At 39.2% G+C, this 14858-nt stretch overlaps 1 protein-coding gene across 1 annotated transcript; it reads left to right on the plus strand.

The window, feature by feature from the left end:
* Positions 1 to 12298: 12298 nt before the first annotated feature.
* LOC135938344 (dnaJ homolog subfamily B member 4-like) lies at positions 12299 to 14244 on the plus strand. The gene is made up of 5 exons (XM_065481959.1): positions 12299 to 12399; positions 12456 to 12704; positions 12796 to 13109; positions 13487 to 13658; positions 13713 to 14244. Exons 1-5 carry the CDS (start codon positions 12299 to 12301, stop codon positions 14242 to 14244), a joined length of 1368 nt encoding a protein of 455 aa, XP_065338031.1.
* The last annotated feature ends 614 nt before the right edge of the window (positions 14245 to 14858 follow it).

The raw sequence follows: 14858 nt of genomic DNA on the forward strand, positions 1-14858 counted from the left end.
AATGTTGTGAGCGTTGAACGTGATGAATCAACTCTTCCTTCGGGCGCTCATGCAGAGACACTATGCATGTCATTTTTGCCATTGTGTACGAATTTCAATAGTTTGAAGGTATTCTTTACAGACAAGGACATAATAAGAAAATAACAGTTCGCTTATGCTTTGGAGGCTTGACACAGCGTCAAATTGTTCTTAACACATTCAAGGAAATGGTAGAAGTTGATTGGTTTATCACAAGAATTTGCACAGTCCTCACGCAGGAGTGATAGGTCACTTTTTACAGATTAAATAGAGAAACCCGTGACACGCGAGTCTCGTGAACAGCAAAGATGGCTTCCAATTTCGGTTGACCAAACATAACAGGGGTGTCGAAAAATTCCGAGAGGCTTTAAAATCCTGGTCAGCCATGAGTTGTTTTAATGAGTTTTCTCCGGTAATAAATATCTTGTAAACAATTCTCTTACAAAAAATTAATTGTCTGCTAATTTGTGTGTCAGTCTGGATTTCATTAATTTAGAAAAGGTAGGAGCTAAACATTATTTTACATGTTAACATTTATCATGAGCAATAAACAGTTATTTTAATATAGACTATTAATTATTGCTGCATTTTTGCAAGTGCTGCAAAAGAAATTCCGCGGGTTGTGTTGTCCAGCCCCGAATTTTTCCTTGCCTCAACATCGATGATGTCAGAATTGTCCGTCAGATGACAAGTGTAGTGACGCGTTGTAACGAATATATATGCCGTTTTAATATTTTAAATATTCGATGCAATACTTTGGAACGTTAAAAGTAAATTTTCCTGTTTCAATTTTTTACCAGGCAAGTACTTTAGGGAAAATTCAAATGCGTGATAATTTTGATTTATTCCGCACTTGAAAAGGATTTCCCGGTTCGATAAATGCTGAGCTGTCTGCACACGAGTGAGTGAGAGATTGATACTCTGGCGCGAGATTGCTCATTCGCAGTGGCAAATAAGCGCTCGGGCAGAGATGTATTGAATTCATTTCCCGAGAGAACGAGAGAGAGCCTCAGATGAGCAGCGCATCATTATCCACGCGCGCATCGAGCAATATTTTGACAAGACTTTAATCACAATTTATCTCGGCTGGTGCGTCGTCGAGGGAGGCAAAAACACATTTATAAAACACAGCTCGACGGGCTCGAATGGAAGTAAAAATATATGTATATATTGTCTCGAAAGTATAGGGGCGCGGTGTGTGTGGATAATTTTATGAACTCGTCTCCGAATAACAACCCTTGACCCCCAGAACCGACGCAACAATCGGGGGGTGCGCTGGAACACCCCTTTCCTCCCTGTGCTTTCCGCATGTCATAGCTGAATAAAAAAATCTGATTCCGACAGCAAAGCCAAGTGTATTACAAACTCGTTAGCTGGCCAGCAACTTTTCCCCTTTTTCAGAGCATGTGTGCGTGTCTGTGCAGTGATAATTGACTTGTGTGTGAATTATAATAATATTTTATTGAATAGGATGAGTCGCTTGGATTATAAAACATCTGTTTCAAAACATCAGAAAGGCGTCATGTGATGTACACACAAGAAATAGCATTTATTTTCAATTCTTTTAATAGCCGCGCAGATTTGAAGGAATGATATCCAAAGGAAAACAATACACTAAAAATTTTGGATTGCAATTATAGATGTAGAAAGTGATGAGGGTGCTGCAACTGTGACTCGCGGCAATCGTACCCAAAGTAAGAATGGTGGGAAGGGGAGAAGTGTGGCATCAGGGTTTCGTCCTTAGCGAAGGTCTATTGAGGGTGGTTTTGTAGCCTAAAAATATTATGCTACTTTAAATTATTATAATATAATTGATTTCCTGCTTAATTCGCGTCGAATATTTAAAATGTGTGTTGATATCAAGATAATAACATGACAATCGAGTCTGCTCTTAGTTAATTAAAATCTGAAAGTTTTACTTTGGGCACGATCGCCGCGAGTCACAGTTGCCTGTCACTCGCTTCAACTGTGACAGAGAGACGAGTTTGCAACGGACCACCCTCCGAGGGTGTTTAGCCCGTGCACATATTTAGGCTTTGCATCAAAAGACCTCTGTTAACGGTTAAAAAGCTCGCCGGTCAGACGTTTCCTTTGCAGCCGACCGCTTTTGTGTGCTTGACAATAATGTATTGACTGCTGTGGAATAAACGTTAGCGATTTGTCACGCAGACAAATCACTAATAAATGTTAATTCCTCTCATGGTTCAACACTAAGCTGGTGCGAACATATACCATTGTGTGACACTGAATGGTCAAAATACTTGGCCCTTCCCATATCCACATATATAGAGCTAATAATTACTGGGCCCATTTCTGGAAGTTCAATCACGAGTTTACCTGAATGGACGTTTTGAAGCAAACGAACAGTCCTCTTTAAGAATTGAAACTCACACGATGTGTGTGGCATGTGAGGGCGGGTAGTAAATATAAAATTAATAAATCGAGATTTTCACTCAAACAAACTGGAACTTGATTTTTCAAGGTGGTCTGGCTTAATTTCATCCATCCCTGATATTTTAGGGTTAAGGAACAAAATTCAGAAATTCTATAAAAATTAATTTGAATTGATTGATAAATTTATTTTTATGAATATGAAAGGAAGAAAAAATATAGTCCTAGCAGAAAAATCTAGAAATTACAAAGTGAGGCACGCATTGCAACCATTTTTCTCGGGGCATTGTATACAAAAAATGAGGCCACTGACCCTCTGACAATTTATGAAGTCACCATTCGTTTGTCAATATGCTATGAACAAATTTTGTGCTTTGATTTCCGCCGCTTTCTAAATTCACATTGGGAGGTGAGAAGTGAGTTCAACCTGTTTCCTAAAATTTATGTCAAAAGATTGGAAAACATTAATAGTTTTAACTTTTTCAATAGTTTTTCTTTTCAATAGAGGGAGATGTGTGCGAAGCGGTGCAACAACTATTCAGCAACAACCGAGCTGCTTATTTTGTGTCACACGCCCTCTTTCCCGCTGGCTGAGCTCGGGGCTTAGCAAGTCGCAATATGAGGTGCCTGGATATTGATCATTAGACGGTCTTATTGCGGGGTTTGTTGCGCCTTTATTTGTCTTTATCACACTGCGGCTTGAATCCCCGAATTAGAGCGGTGGCGCTGGCCCCAGTTATTAAACGGCAGAGGCTTTTCAGCAGGCTTCGGCACCGTAGGTTTAAAAACAGGGAATGTGGATTGCATTTGATAATCAAAAGAGGGTTTAATAATTGTGAAATAAGAGAAATACATAGATTAAGTCAAGCGGATAGAGTATTTCATTAAGCTGTAATCATAGATCGGAGTTTCAAAATCCAATTATACGAAATGAAACACAAAAAGATGTGTGACCAAGTTCAGTCAGCGAGTTACACACTTTTAATCAATTTCAATCCATTCGCTCCGCATTGTTAAATTTAAAGCTTATTTCGTTTATATCTTATTCCCGTCACGCTTCATCGCTCTTTCAAACAGGATTTTATTTTAATTTTGTAATGTTCAATATGACAATTATTTCTTTGAAAAAATACTAACAAACAGAAGAATTAAGACATTTAACCAAATGTAGAATCAGTGGAATGATTTTGTTTATAGCTAGCCTCATGTGAGGTGACAAAGCCGCGTGTATGATTATTTTACTTGATTCTCTGCTGTGATTGTGAGCTCGAGCTATGAGCTCATCTGGGTCCCAATAACACCGCCAAGCGGATATCACGAGGCCCGAGTGGCCGCAGAGGAGCTTGGCCCCAATGTGGCCATCTTTTCGCCTCTCCGCAGCGAAGTAATTTTATTGAATTTCGTCCATAAAGCCGTTGGGAAGGTGGAAAAAATAGAAAGTGGCCGGTGCGCCTGCCAGCCCGCTGAACCTATTTTAACACATTGACTAACTTAATTAACCACCTTTACCATCTCTGACTTTGAGCATCCAGTAATAGATCATCGAAATGCTCAAATATCTCGCATTGCCTCGATACTGCTAGCAATTCCTCAAAAAATACAAGCCAAACCAGGCTGGTTCTTAGTTAAACTTAGGATCTCAATATCTGATATTCTTTAAGAGGTGCCAAAACTCGGCAGTTGATTTTGATGAACGTGCCAGAGTCACCACATAAATCGTCAATTGCGCGCCGATGCAAGCAGCAGTCACTCAAAAAGCTGCAGCCGCCATTAGTGAAGAGTGTTTCGGCCCGAAATCCTTCTCTTTTAGAACGATTAAGCCATGCAATAATCCTGCCGCCAACACTCAATAAGAACTGCAGCACGAAAGATTTTCCTGCAGAGTTCTTGTGGCAAGAATACGTGATGAACAATTAAGTGATAGTACGGCTCAGCTCGGCGTGACATACACTATTGTATTGATCGATTTTGCGGTGAATGCTATATAATATAGTGTTTGTCCACCCATTCTTCTCTATCTAATTTATTTACGAATATGATTTTCTATAAAATGCTTGCCAGTACAACTTGTAGAGGAAAAATGAACAGTAATTATTATTATTTTCCCTTCTTTTGATCGACTTCAATTTGCTCTAATCAATTTTGGGATATTTTGTTCATTCGTCATTAGAACTAAAATTTGCCTCTGCGAGCTAAAATTAAAAAGAGGGAACCATGGGATAATTAATAAAAAATAGGCTCTTTTCGGCGGGGGAAATGAATTTATGTGATTAGATTAGTCAATTTACCTCTATTTTCTTTGAGTGGGCAGTATTTTGTAGGATTTTATAATAAGTCAATATAACCTCTGATTTACAATTAATAATTCACAAATTAAGTTGTAAATACAAAATTAAACATATTTTAATGCATTCTTTTTCTTTGCCATCGAGGGGAATTCCTAAAATAAATCCCTCAAAGTAATAGAATGCCTTATTTATTATAAGCAGGGTGATTGTCTATAGCGTTTCAATAACAAGACCTCGGGGCGAGGGTAGCAGCATAAGCTGTTCGTTTTCTGGAATAGGCTTCCTCCAATCGAGGCGGGTGCGCACCTGTTAATAGTTGGCGATGTTCATTGAGACGAGGAGTTTTCACGTGTTGTTCACTATCAAGGGGTCACCCAACTCAAAAGAAATGAACCGTGAAAGAAGTGGATCGTGGAGGGTGTACATCTTCAACAAAAATCCCTATATTTAGATTTTTATTTAAGGATTTTATAACATTGTCTTAACATTATAAATATATGAAAGCAACAATAAATCAGGAGTTATGTAAATTATAAGAAAATAAAAATTTTCGTAAGAAAGAGACCTTTTATTTGTCACGCAAGGGGCAAATCTTGTGTCTATAAACACCGCCGCGCTGCCCGCCGAAAAGCAAAGCTGCCGGCGTGGGAGAAGTAATAAAACGGTTGAGTTCTATTAAAGAATTAATTTGGCCTTAAAGAGCAATAAAATGGGTTTAGTGTGTGCCGGCCAAAGCGAGTGAGGATGGAGCAGCAATAAAGCGCACCGTGCAATAATTCACCTTAACACTTCTTGTTTGTGTATATTAAGAGAGAAGAAATTTCGTTCTTTTTTCTTCTTGAGCAATAAAGCACTAAAATGTTAACTAGGCATAATGATTTTTCAATAATATGCGAGGAGATCTTCCTTGGTTGGTGTACAATGGAAAAAGGTCCGAACGCGGAGCCTCCTTTTACAAACCAGCCAGCTCAACACTCACCAATAAAAATATCTCACATTTCGTTACGATTTTTTGTACATGAGAGATTTATATAGGCCTCGTCTTCGTCTTATATTGTTTGCTCATCCTATGATGTTATAAAGCTGTCGTCACTGTACCCAACTAGAAAACTTTATCTTTCCATAATGTTCTAGGGGATGTGAAACATATAGAAGTTAATATTCTTTTTCTTAGATCGTCATTTTCGATTATTTAAAAAGGTGAATCATTGACTCCAATCACACGAGATAGCCTTGACAGTGAAGAAATCAAATCAGAGCTAATTAAAAAAATTAATCGCACTCATCATCGAAGGTTTGTGAGCAAATGTACTATTTTTCACGTCCCTATGTGGCATGCGCGCCACTTGAAAAGGATCATCAGCGAAAATTGAAGCGTTGCATGGTTTTGTAACTCTCGGAAGCTAAGGGTAGTTGCATTCCTGCTTAACTGTTCTCCATCTACGACCCTGATGCAATAAAATAATCAGGGTTGTCCCTAAGGCGCAATTTAAAGGTGAAAGAGCGTTCTGCCCGAGGGAAATTTTCCAAGCACCGCTCTAAATGGGAACAAAAAGGTCAGTGCATTATGCTCCATTAGACGGAGCCTCTGAAATTTCTTTTTTCTTTTCCAATATATAACACGCTCAAGAGTCGATTACAAAAGTGCAGCGAATAATAGCTCACAGCGTCTTCAAGGGGTTCCAAACCTGCGCCGTTTGAAATAAACACAAGAACACGAACTAGAATTTCACTTCCATTGTGTAAACAGTAGGCCGGATATAGTATTCTTGTGATTTATCACAACTATCACTCAGAGAAATTTTCGTCGACCTCGTGTGCTTGTCCCTCCATTGGGCATCTATCAACAAATTATGGTTCGCCTGGTTTAAAAAATAGTCCCTCGACGGTTAAATGCAGCTCACATTAGAGAAAAATAGTCAGTCGTATAATATGGTATTGTGTAGTGCTTTCAGCACATTCTGGCGTAAACTAAAGTTGTATAATTCGCTCCTCAAAATGTGACTTGTAATCGTATGACAAGCGTGCGCCACCATCTTCCACCTTCACGACTGCTCACCCTCGCACGCACACGGTCATGTCACCTTTCTCTCTCTGGCAATGTCAACGCTTAATTCGTTGACGCTTAATATATTAACCAATCGCACCGTTAATAGACACCCGACGTACTTCCGGGGTAAGCATATTGTACACGTATATAACTATGGCAATTAATATTTGTTATATTTTCGACTCGCAATTTACTGCGTAAATTAATTGTTTATATAATGACTCCTTTGTGATTTTATACTACTAGTACTACTACCGATATTGTGATTATTTATTGTGTAATCTTTCAGTCTTAATTCTGGATTAAACTCTTGGCCCAACTAAGCCATTAACTGAGCAATACAAGCTTTCCCATTTCACTCGGCACGAACCTATCTGACAACACAATAGTTATGTTGTGTCCATATGAAAAATTATGCGTCCAATTTCCAGCGGTACAGGTTAATATGTATACTGAAACGCTCCAAGTTTAACTTGCATATTTGCTTGCTTAACTTTTATTTCCAACAAGGCAAAGAGAACAATATTCATGGTAATAAATTCAAGTGAAAAAGAAATTCTAAAGAAAGCGACTCAACAATACGGTCATAACGGAAAATACGTGTTGTGTACCTATTATGTCCTACCCAGGAGGGCAAGCGTAGCGAGTGCATTATTATTTTTTAGCTTATTCTGCACCCCCCTCCCCAAGATTTTTGGCCACATAGAGCATGGCAAATGTACTTGATAGTCGATGTAACACCACCATACTCGCACCAGAGGCAAAAAGCTCTCCCTGCCTGCATGATGGCTGTTAAGGACATATGCGCATGAAAGCAGCGAGTAGTTTTTTATTGAATCAATTAGGAGTCATGTATCATTGGGCAATTAAACTACACACTGAGCTCACGCATACTGAATCGAGAGCTTTTTTATTAGGCGCATTATTTACAACTCTGGTGTTTTGATTGGTAAGCGCGATAAAGAGCTCAGCAGCTTTTGATAAACCCGTTGATTCGCAGCAAACGAATAAAACACCAATTAATTACAGAACACACGCGCTGCAGCAGCCATGAAATTTGAAAAACGTCGGGCACAGCCAGATAAATGAAGTGTTGTGTGTCTGACTGTCTGTGCAGCCTTCTATATATCACTTCATCTTGCTCTCGCTGCTGCGTTTTATTGCTTCATTACGGCGATTTATTTCATTCAAAATTTGGCAGCATTATACACATGCCAATAAATGAGTTTCTAGAGCAAATGAATAGGGAATTAAATGAAAGTATTCTGTGCGTTATCGTGTGATCAATACTGCTCTTTCCAATGAAAAATCTTTTAAGAAAAAATCAAATGGATTTTGAATAAAATGGGTACATCTCTGCTAAATGTAAACTTGCGGAAAATTTAGTTTTCCCATTTTTGGAGTGGTAGAAAGTAGAGCGCCCTCCAGTATTTTTTTTGCCCCGAGTTTTCCTTTTCCCGAAAATGATTTCCTGGGTTCGGCCCAGCCCCAGGAAAATGGTATAATTTTAAAATCCCAAAACGATAAAATACCTTCCCGGGAAATCCAGACTCGCTCGTCATTCCATGAAAATGTCTCAAAAAATTTAATGTGAAAAAGGTGTCAATGGAGAATTTATTATATTTTGCATATTTTGTAAAGCCGTAAACATTTCTCACAATGATTTGCATGCATCGAGGTAGCAAATCACGGCAAGCCTTTTTTGTTTCAATCGCCTGAAAAATCACCCCGCCGCAGTCGCAAATTGGCCAATAAATTCAGACTGATGCCGTTTAATGGCTCTGGGGAGGGTTAATGAATTAGTCTTGGCATGGAATCGCAGGTGCTGGCTGGCAATGCGACCAAACGCCGGCCAATTACCTGCGTTGTGTGTGCGGCTATGCAATTGATGCGGCTGCGAGTGTGTCACTGATTAAATGAATGGCTTCATTATGTCACTCGACGCTTCAATTGCCCTGCTATAGGGGAAAATTAGTTGCTCCCGCCGGCCAGCAGCGAATAATTCACACTGAATGGATCGCTAAAAACTGATAAAATTGAATTAGATGGTTTAAATGTTGAATTTGTGTCTGAATTCTCATACTTAGGTGTTGTGTTCCAAACCTCGGGTACGTCCTTTTCGAGACACGTAGAAAAAAGAGTGCGAGCAGCTTTAATGGCTACTTGTAGCATTAAAAATTTAAACAGTCTTTCTATCAATACTGCGGTTAAACTCTTCGACCTTAAAATCTCGCCAACAGCCTCATATGGATTTGAAATTATCTGGCCACATCTAACTAATATGGATTTTGTAAATCTAGAAAGAGTGAAAACTCGCTATTTTAAAAAAGTGCTTTGAATTTCTAAGCATAAAATAGATCTCGTTATGTTTATGAATTGATTGCGAAAGACTCTAATTTATATGTAACTGACTTAAAAGTTAGATTTAATCTACCAGAGACTGATGTGTATATAAAGTTCTGTGAAGAAAAGAAAACAAATAGACTGTTAATTTGCTCTGAATTTTTTGAGACTGAAACTATGATTAATGACAACTGGCGTGGCCCTGATTTTCCTGATAGACATATTTTTGCAAGATTTGCTTGTCATGGCTATCACTATATTTTCTGTAATAATGCAACGTTTCACTATGAGCCTAATTATGATTGTAGATGTAAGTTCTGTGGCGAGACTTGTGAAAAATATCATATCCAAAAGTGTATGTACAGCAAGAAAACTTACTTTGAGAGAAGCAGCGAAAATGTGTAAAAATTGATGAACCTTTAGATGTAGAGTGTTGCACGCATATTTTGCGTTTAATAAACCATTAATAATAATGGATCGCTAAAATGCGGACGGTTTTCACGGATAAAATATACCTTTTTAATCTTAAATTTTTTAATCCCTGAAAACACAGCTTTATTCTGACAAAAGACAGCGAAAAATTCCTAGTTGGAAAGGAGATTTTCCATATTATTTATTTTTGCTTTCATTTTTCCTCCTTATTCCCTAAAATGTACCTTTTTATATAGAGACAAGACTAGAGGCCAAAAGTTAATTTATTATTTTATGATTTTTATCAGAGGACAAGATCTTTAATAATATTTGGATTTTTTATGAGCGGAAAACTCGATAATGAGACCTTGTGATTCTCTTTGGACAACAAATGCAATCACCGCTCACATTGTTCTCGTTGAGCATCGAAACATAAAACGAGCTGAGTGATTTTTAATTATCCCGCGAGTGCAGCGATGATCGCTTTATGGTGTGTCGGTACGTCTTATCCTGCAGCTCATTAATACCCGCGGAATGCTAAAAACAGCTAATAATCCACGTGTAAACGATTTTTATTGTTGGCAGCACGAGACATGCGCTCGCCATTGCCAACGAAACAAACAAGCGCTCGCTCTTTCCAGCATCATAAAATCGAAGCGCATACTCGAAAAAAACTCTCCTCGCCAGTGCGTCATAAAACTCGACAAGATATATATTATTTTAAGCCGAGAGGCAGAAAAACGTATTGGAAAAAAGTTAATTCCTCACAAACTACCAGAACTCAAAAAGAGATACAAAGAATTTAAAGAAAGGTTAGAAAAAATTAAAATTGAAATGAGATCAACTCTGAATAACCAGCGAGATATAAAACACAATTTTATGCATTTTTGGAAAAATTATCCTTCACGAGATAAAAAACATGCGGCAAAAAATAAATAAAATATTTATAAATAAAAATACAGCACTTCGTCACTGATCCGATCAAAATATTTTTGCGTTCTTTAATTTTATGATTTGAGCCTTTAGCAGTCTAAATAAAATTCACATGCTGATCTTTGTCATAATTAAGATCATGTGAGTTCTTGGTGTGTGTGTGTGTGTGTGTGTGTGTGTGTGTGTGCTATAAATTATCATGTCAAGTTTATTAAAAGATACAATTTATACAGCGGAAAACTGTTGTTAATGAAGCACTCCGATGAGAGTTAGCTTTTCCAGGATTGTTTTGAGCAAAAACTGTGTGGCGCTAATTGAAAGCAAACACAATGCCGGCTCTTCAGGGCTGCAGCTTATTAAATTTCGAGGGTTGGCTCCACAATAAACGGCTGGCTAATGCGAATCAGCGCCGGATTCCTTCCTTTCTCTCCTCTGGCCAACAATAAACGCGCGCGCCGCCGATTAATTTCCCTCGGAGGCTTGCCCCGACGATGAAACAGTAGCTGCTCTCGCGGTTAATTGAGGCCAACTTGTGGCCATAAAAATCTTTTGGCGAAATTTTTAATATATTATTATTAGAGCGGCCGACCGAATTGCGCACGCTGCGTTATTTTTCGTTACAAGTGTAAAACGTTGCGCACGGTGTTTCGGCTGGCGTAATCATATGCTATAAACGTATTTAATTCCGAGTAAGAGATCAACAGCCCCTGGGTCCTTTTTGCACTCGCTGTGGCAAAACTTTCATTTATTTATTGTGCTGTCAACGAGGGCAATTATTGCAGGCTTAAAACGTGAAATGAACCGCTTCAACACCAGGCTAAAGCAGTTGTTCCCAAAGGTTTAATTTTCGAAGTAAATCTGTGGAGATAAATCCTTTTTATCTTTACTTGAAATACCCTCTCAAAATTGGGAAAGAGCTACTGTTTCCATTTGTGAGAAAATCAGCTCCAAAGTTTGCATGACAATCAAGCAGTGAAACTGTGTCCCTCATGAAAATCAGGATTATTTATTTAATTATTTTTTACGCCGTTGGATAGATCACGATGAGAGAAATAAAAATCGAGCGAAAAAGCATAAAAAAGATTTTTTACGAGAAATTAGGCAAAATCTGAAATAAAACTGTTTATTTCAGTCCTGATTTCATTATTGCACAACGTTATAATTACGTAAATCTTTGCTAAATGGCACAAACAATAATTAAACTCTTTGAACACTACTTTCAACATAGCCAACGATGCAAAATATTTTAAATTGTTGTAAAATTAACTATCAGCAACTATTTTAAGATCTTAATCTTTAAATTTGTGGACACATAAATATTTATTGCTTACTTAATTATGACCGTAATCAGGCCATGAAGAGGAGCAAAACTATCTAATAAAATGTTGGATCTCCATTATTAAATCAAGATTTATCTGTTTTATTCAAGTTAGTTTTATAAATTATAAAACCATAAACGTAATTGGAACGATTACTGAAAGCGCTCTGGTCCCTTTTAATTAAAGCCGCCATAATTTTCCTCGAACTAATAACCGAGAGTGTGCTTAAAGTTTTCGCGGCAGCGCCGGCAGCTTCAATCATGCCGCCTTCTCCTTGTCAGCACATTTTTGACACAGAAAACTGGCACGCAAATTAATAGAAAAGTACATTCGCGACGAGCGTGCCAATAATCTCCCAGCAATAAAACGATTAGAAAAATATCATTTTGAAACAAATAGAAGAGACGTCAAAGATTTTATGGTTTTGCAAAGGACCACCTCAGGGTAAATACAAACGCTTAAATGCACGACGAGGAAAGTCGATTAGCTTTTGGAATCAGAGCAGCACCGTTATATGTAGTGATTTTCCTTTCTGTTGCAACAAAATGTTAAATTTTGGAATTGTTGTAATTTTTAAAATGGGAATAGATTACTATGCAGTCCTGGAAGTCCAGAGAACGGCGAGCCCCGAGGAAATTAGAGCAGGGTAGAAAAAGTATTATTTTCTTAAAAATATTTTAAAATTTTCAAGCCTCCTTGCAGCTACGCCAGAGTAGCAATTCGATGCCACCCTGAGCGACCTTATTCAGAGTGTCCTCCCAAAGACCACGAGCTGCGTCACAACTGGTTCCAGTTGGCAGGAGAGGCTTTCGAGGTTTTGAGCCAACCGCTTCTCAGGGCAGCCTACGACAAATTCGGCGAGGCTGGAGTTAAAAAAGGAGTACCTGCCAGAGACCCGGAGCTTTTCTTTCCACCCTACTCTTATCATGACGACGCGATGAAAACTTACAGGTCAGTTTTTTTCCACAAAACTGGCGGTTCAGTTTTAGAATTGAACCCCATACAAAAAAAAAATGATTAAAAAATTATTCTTTTCCAACAGAAATTTCTTTGGAACTGAGTCCCCTTCGGAGCCAGTGCTCCTGCAGTGGCAGTCGAACTTTACGACGCGAAAACCTGACGGAAAGATTGGCCCGTGGTTTAGGGAACAGCCGGAGGAAGTGATTTTGCCACTGAGTCTGGAAAAGGTGATGCAAGGTGGCGAAGCTGAGGCAGTTATGATGCGGAGGGAGATGCACGGCTGCTTTGTCGAGGTCAAGGAGCACAGAATTAAACTCAACATCAACCCTGGCGTGCCCAATGGCTCTGGGTTCCTCTTCCCCAAAACAGGGCACCAAGCTCCTTTTAGTGTTCCAGGTAGGAAAATAAATGTAACTGGCGTTTCAATGCAAGATCTCGGTGCGGGGAGGCGAAAAGATGAGCACATTGGGCCCAAGCTTCTGCGGCCACTCAGGCCCCATATTATGTTATCTGCTCGGCGGTATGTTATTGGAACCCGGGTGATCACATATAGCCCACGGGATGTGCTGAGCAGAGAGGTTAAAAAATATAGACTGACTATGTGATGGGAAATTTCTTTGAATTCTTCCTTTAAAAATATTTAGTTACTAAAGGAATCAAAATGGTATGTATTTAATGCCTCCACATTCTGCTAAAAAATAAGAAATTCAACTTTCTCTTTCTTCAGGAAAATAAAATTGTAAAACTTGTATTAAAAAATTACAATGTAACAGGCGATGTTTTGGTGGTGACGAAGGATCTGCCCCATCCTGTATTCACAAGGGAGCGTCATGATCTGGTCGTCAACTGTAAAGTGACCTTGACAGAAGCCCTTCTAGGCTGCATAATCCAAGTACCAACTCTAGATGGGCGTTTGTTACGCATCAATGTCACCGATGTCATTACGTAAGACAATATTTATTAATCAAGCAGAAATTATTTAAACCAAATAAATTTCAGTCCGGATTTCGAACTGCGGATAAGTGGCGAAGGCATGCCCATTTGTGCCACGGAATATCCTGCACCGCCGATCGAGCCGCCGAGCCGCAAGTGCTGCCTGGTGACGCCCGGCTGGGTGGGCGAGCAGCAGTTCTACGAGGAGTGCCAGGACAAGATGGGTCCCTGCTCGACCTGCGGCCAAACCTTCGACCGTCAGGACTGCGAGGGCAGCCACCCCCTGGAGCCACGCACCCTCTTCCCCAGCAACGTCCGGGGGCAGTCACGAAGCAGTCTCGGCTCCGTCAGTTTTGAGGAGGTGCGGAAGAGGGCCTCTTTCGACCGGCCGGAGGTCGAGAGGGCCAGGATCGACCTGCTGGGCCGCTTCCCCAACCTGTTTGACAGCAAGGACGTGGAGAACGGAGACCTTGTGATCAGGTTCAAAATCGCGTTCCCGACGGACGTGCCCGGCCATCGCAGAGGGAACATCGCAGAAGCGCTTAATCATTTGGTCCGGCAGCCGGTACAAAGGATTTCTTTCAACAAAAAGTACTGAATTAAAATTACCGGCTGATATTATTCAGCAAAATAATAATTATGGAGCTTCATAATTAAGGCTTTTTCAAAAATCCTGGAAAATTAGTTTGCGAAAGATCGTCTGCAGCTTTTGTTCAAGTATAGAGATATCAACGTAAATCTCTTACTCCCCTCCCTGAAGAGTGGTTCTAAAACAACCTTTGAGTTTAAAAAAATTAAGGTCAAAGTCACTCTTTTGCAATTCCAATTTTTCAGGGTGATATCTTTTTTTAAATTATGGTGAAGTAAAATGTAGCCCCTGGTAACTGAGTCGGCAAAATCATTATTAAAAAAGGCTTTTAAAATCTAAATTCATGAAATCTAGAGGATTCTAGCTGACTCGAGCTTGTATTCGAGGATGGTCTTTTCTTCTCTCTTTTGCACGGAAAATTAAGAAAACTTCATTTATAAGCAGCTTTTTAAAGTGTCCTAAATGGATGCTGAATATTTTGTCCCCCCTGCCAGAGCTGGAATTTAAGTTGGCCTATATTGCAAACAGACATGTCTCCACGCGACACGCCTGCCATTCCATTTAAATCTGTTATTAAAACAAACAACTACGATGAATTGCTGTATTTGTATCAACTGTGATTT

Source organism: Cloeon dipterum, chromosome 3 (genome assembly GCF_949628265.1).
Source record: "Cloeon dipterum chromosome 3, ieCloDipt1.1, whole genome shotgun sequence".
NCBI classification, from domain to species: Eukaryota; Metazoa; Arthropoda; class Insecta; order Ephemeroptera; family Baetidae; genus Cloeon; species Cloeon dipterum.

Bases quoted from the DNA above. Each gene is read 5' to 3' on its own strand.
- LOC135938344 (XM_065481959.1), top strand. From the start codon at position 12,299: ATGTTAAATTTTGGAATTGTTGTAATTTTTAAAATGGGAATAGATTAC. The intron at 12,400-12,455 runs GTAGAAAAAGTA...GCCTCCTTGCAG, and splicing joins CCCGAGGAAATTAGAGCAGG to CTACGCCAGAGTAGCAATTC. The intron at 12,705-12,795 runs GTCAGTTTTTTT...CTTTTCCAACAG, and splicing joins GACGCGATGAAAACTTACAG to AAATTTCTTTGGAACTGAGT.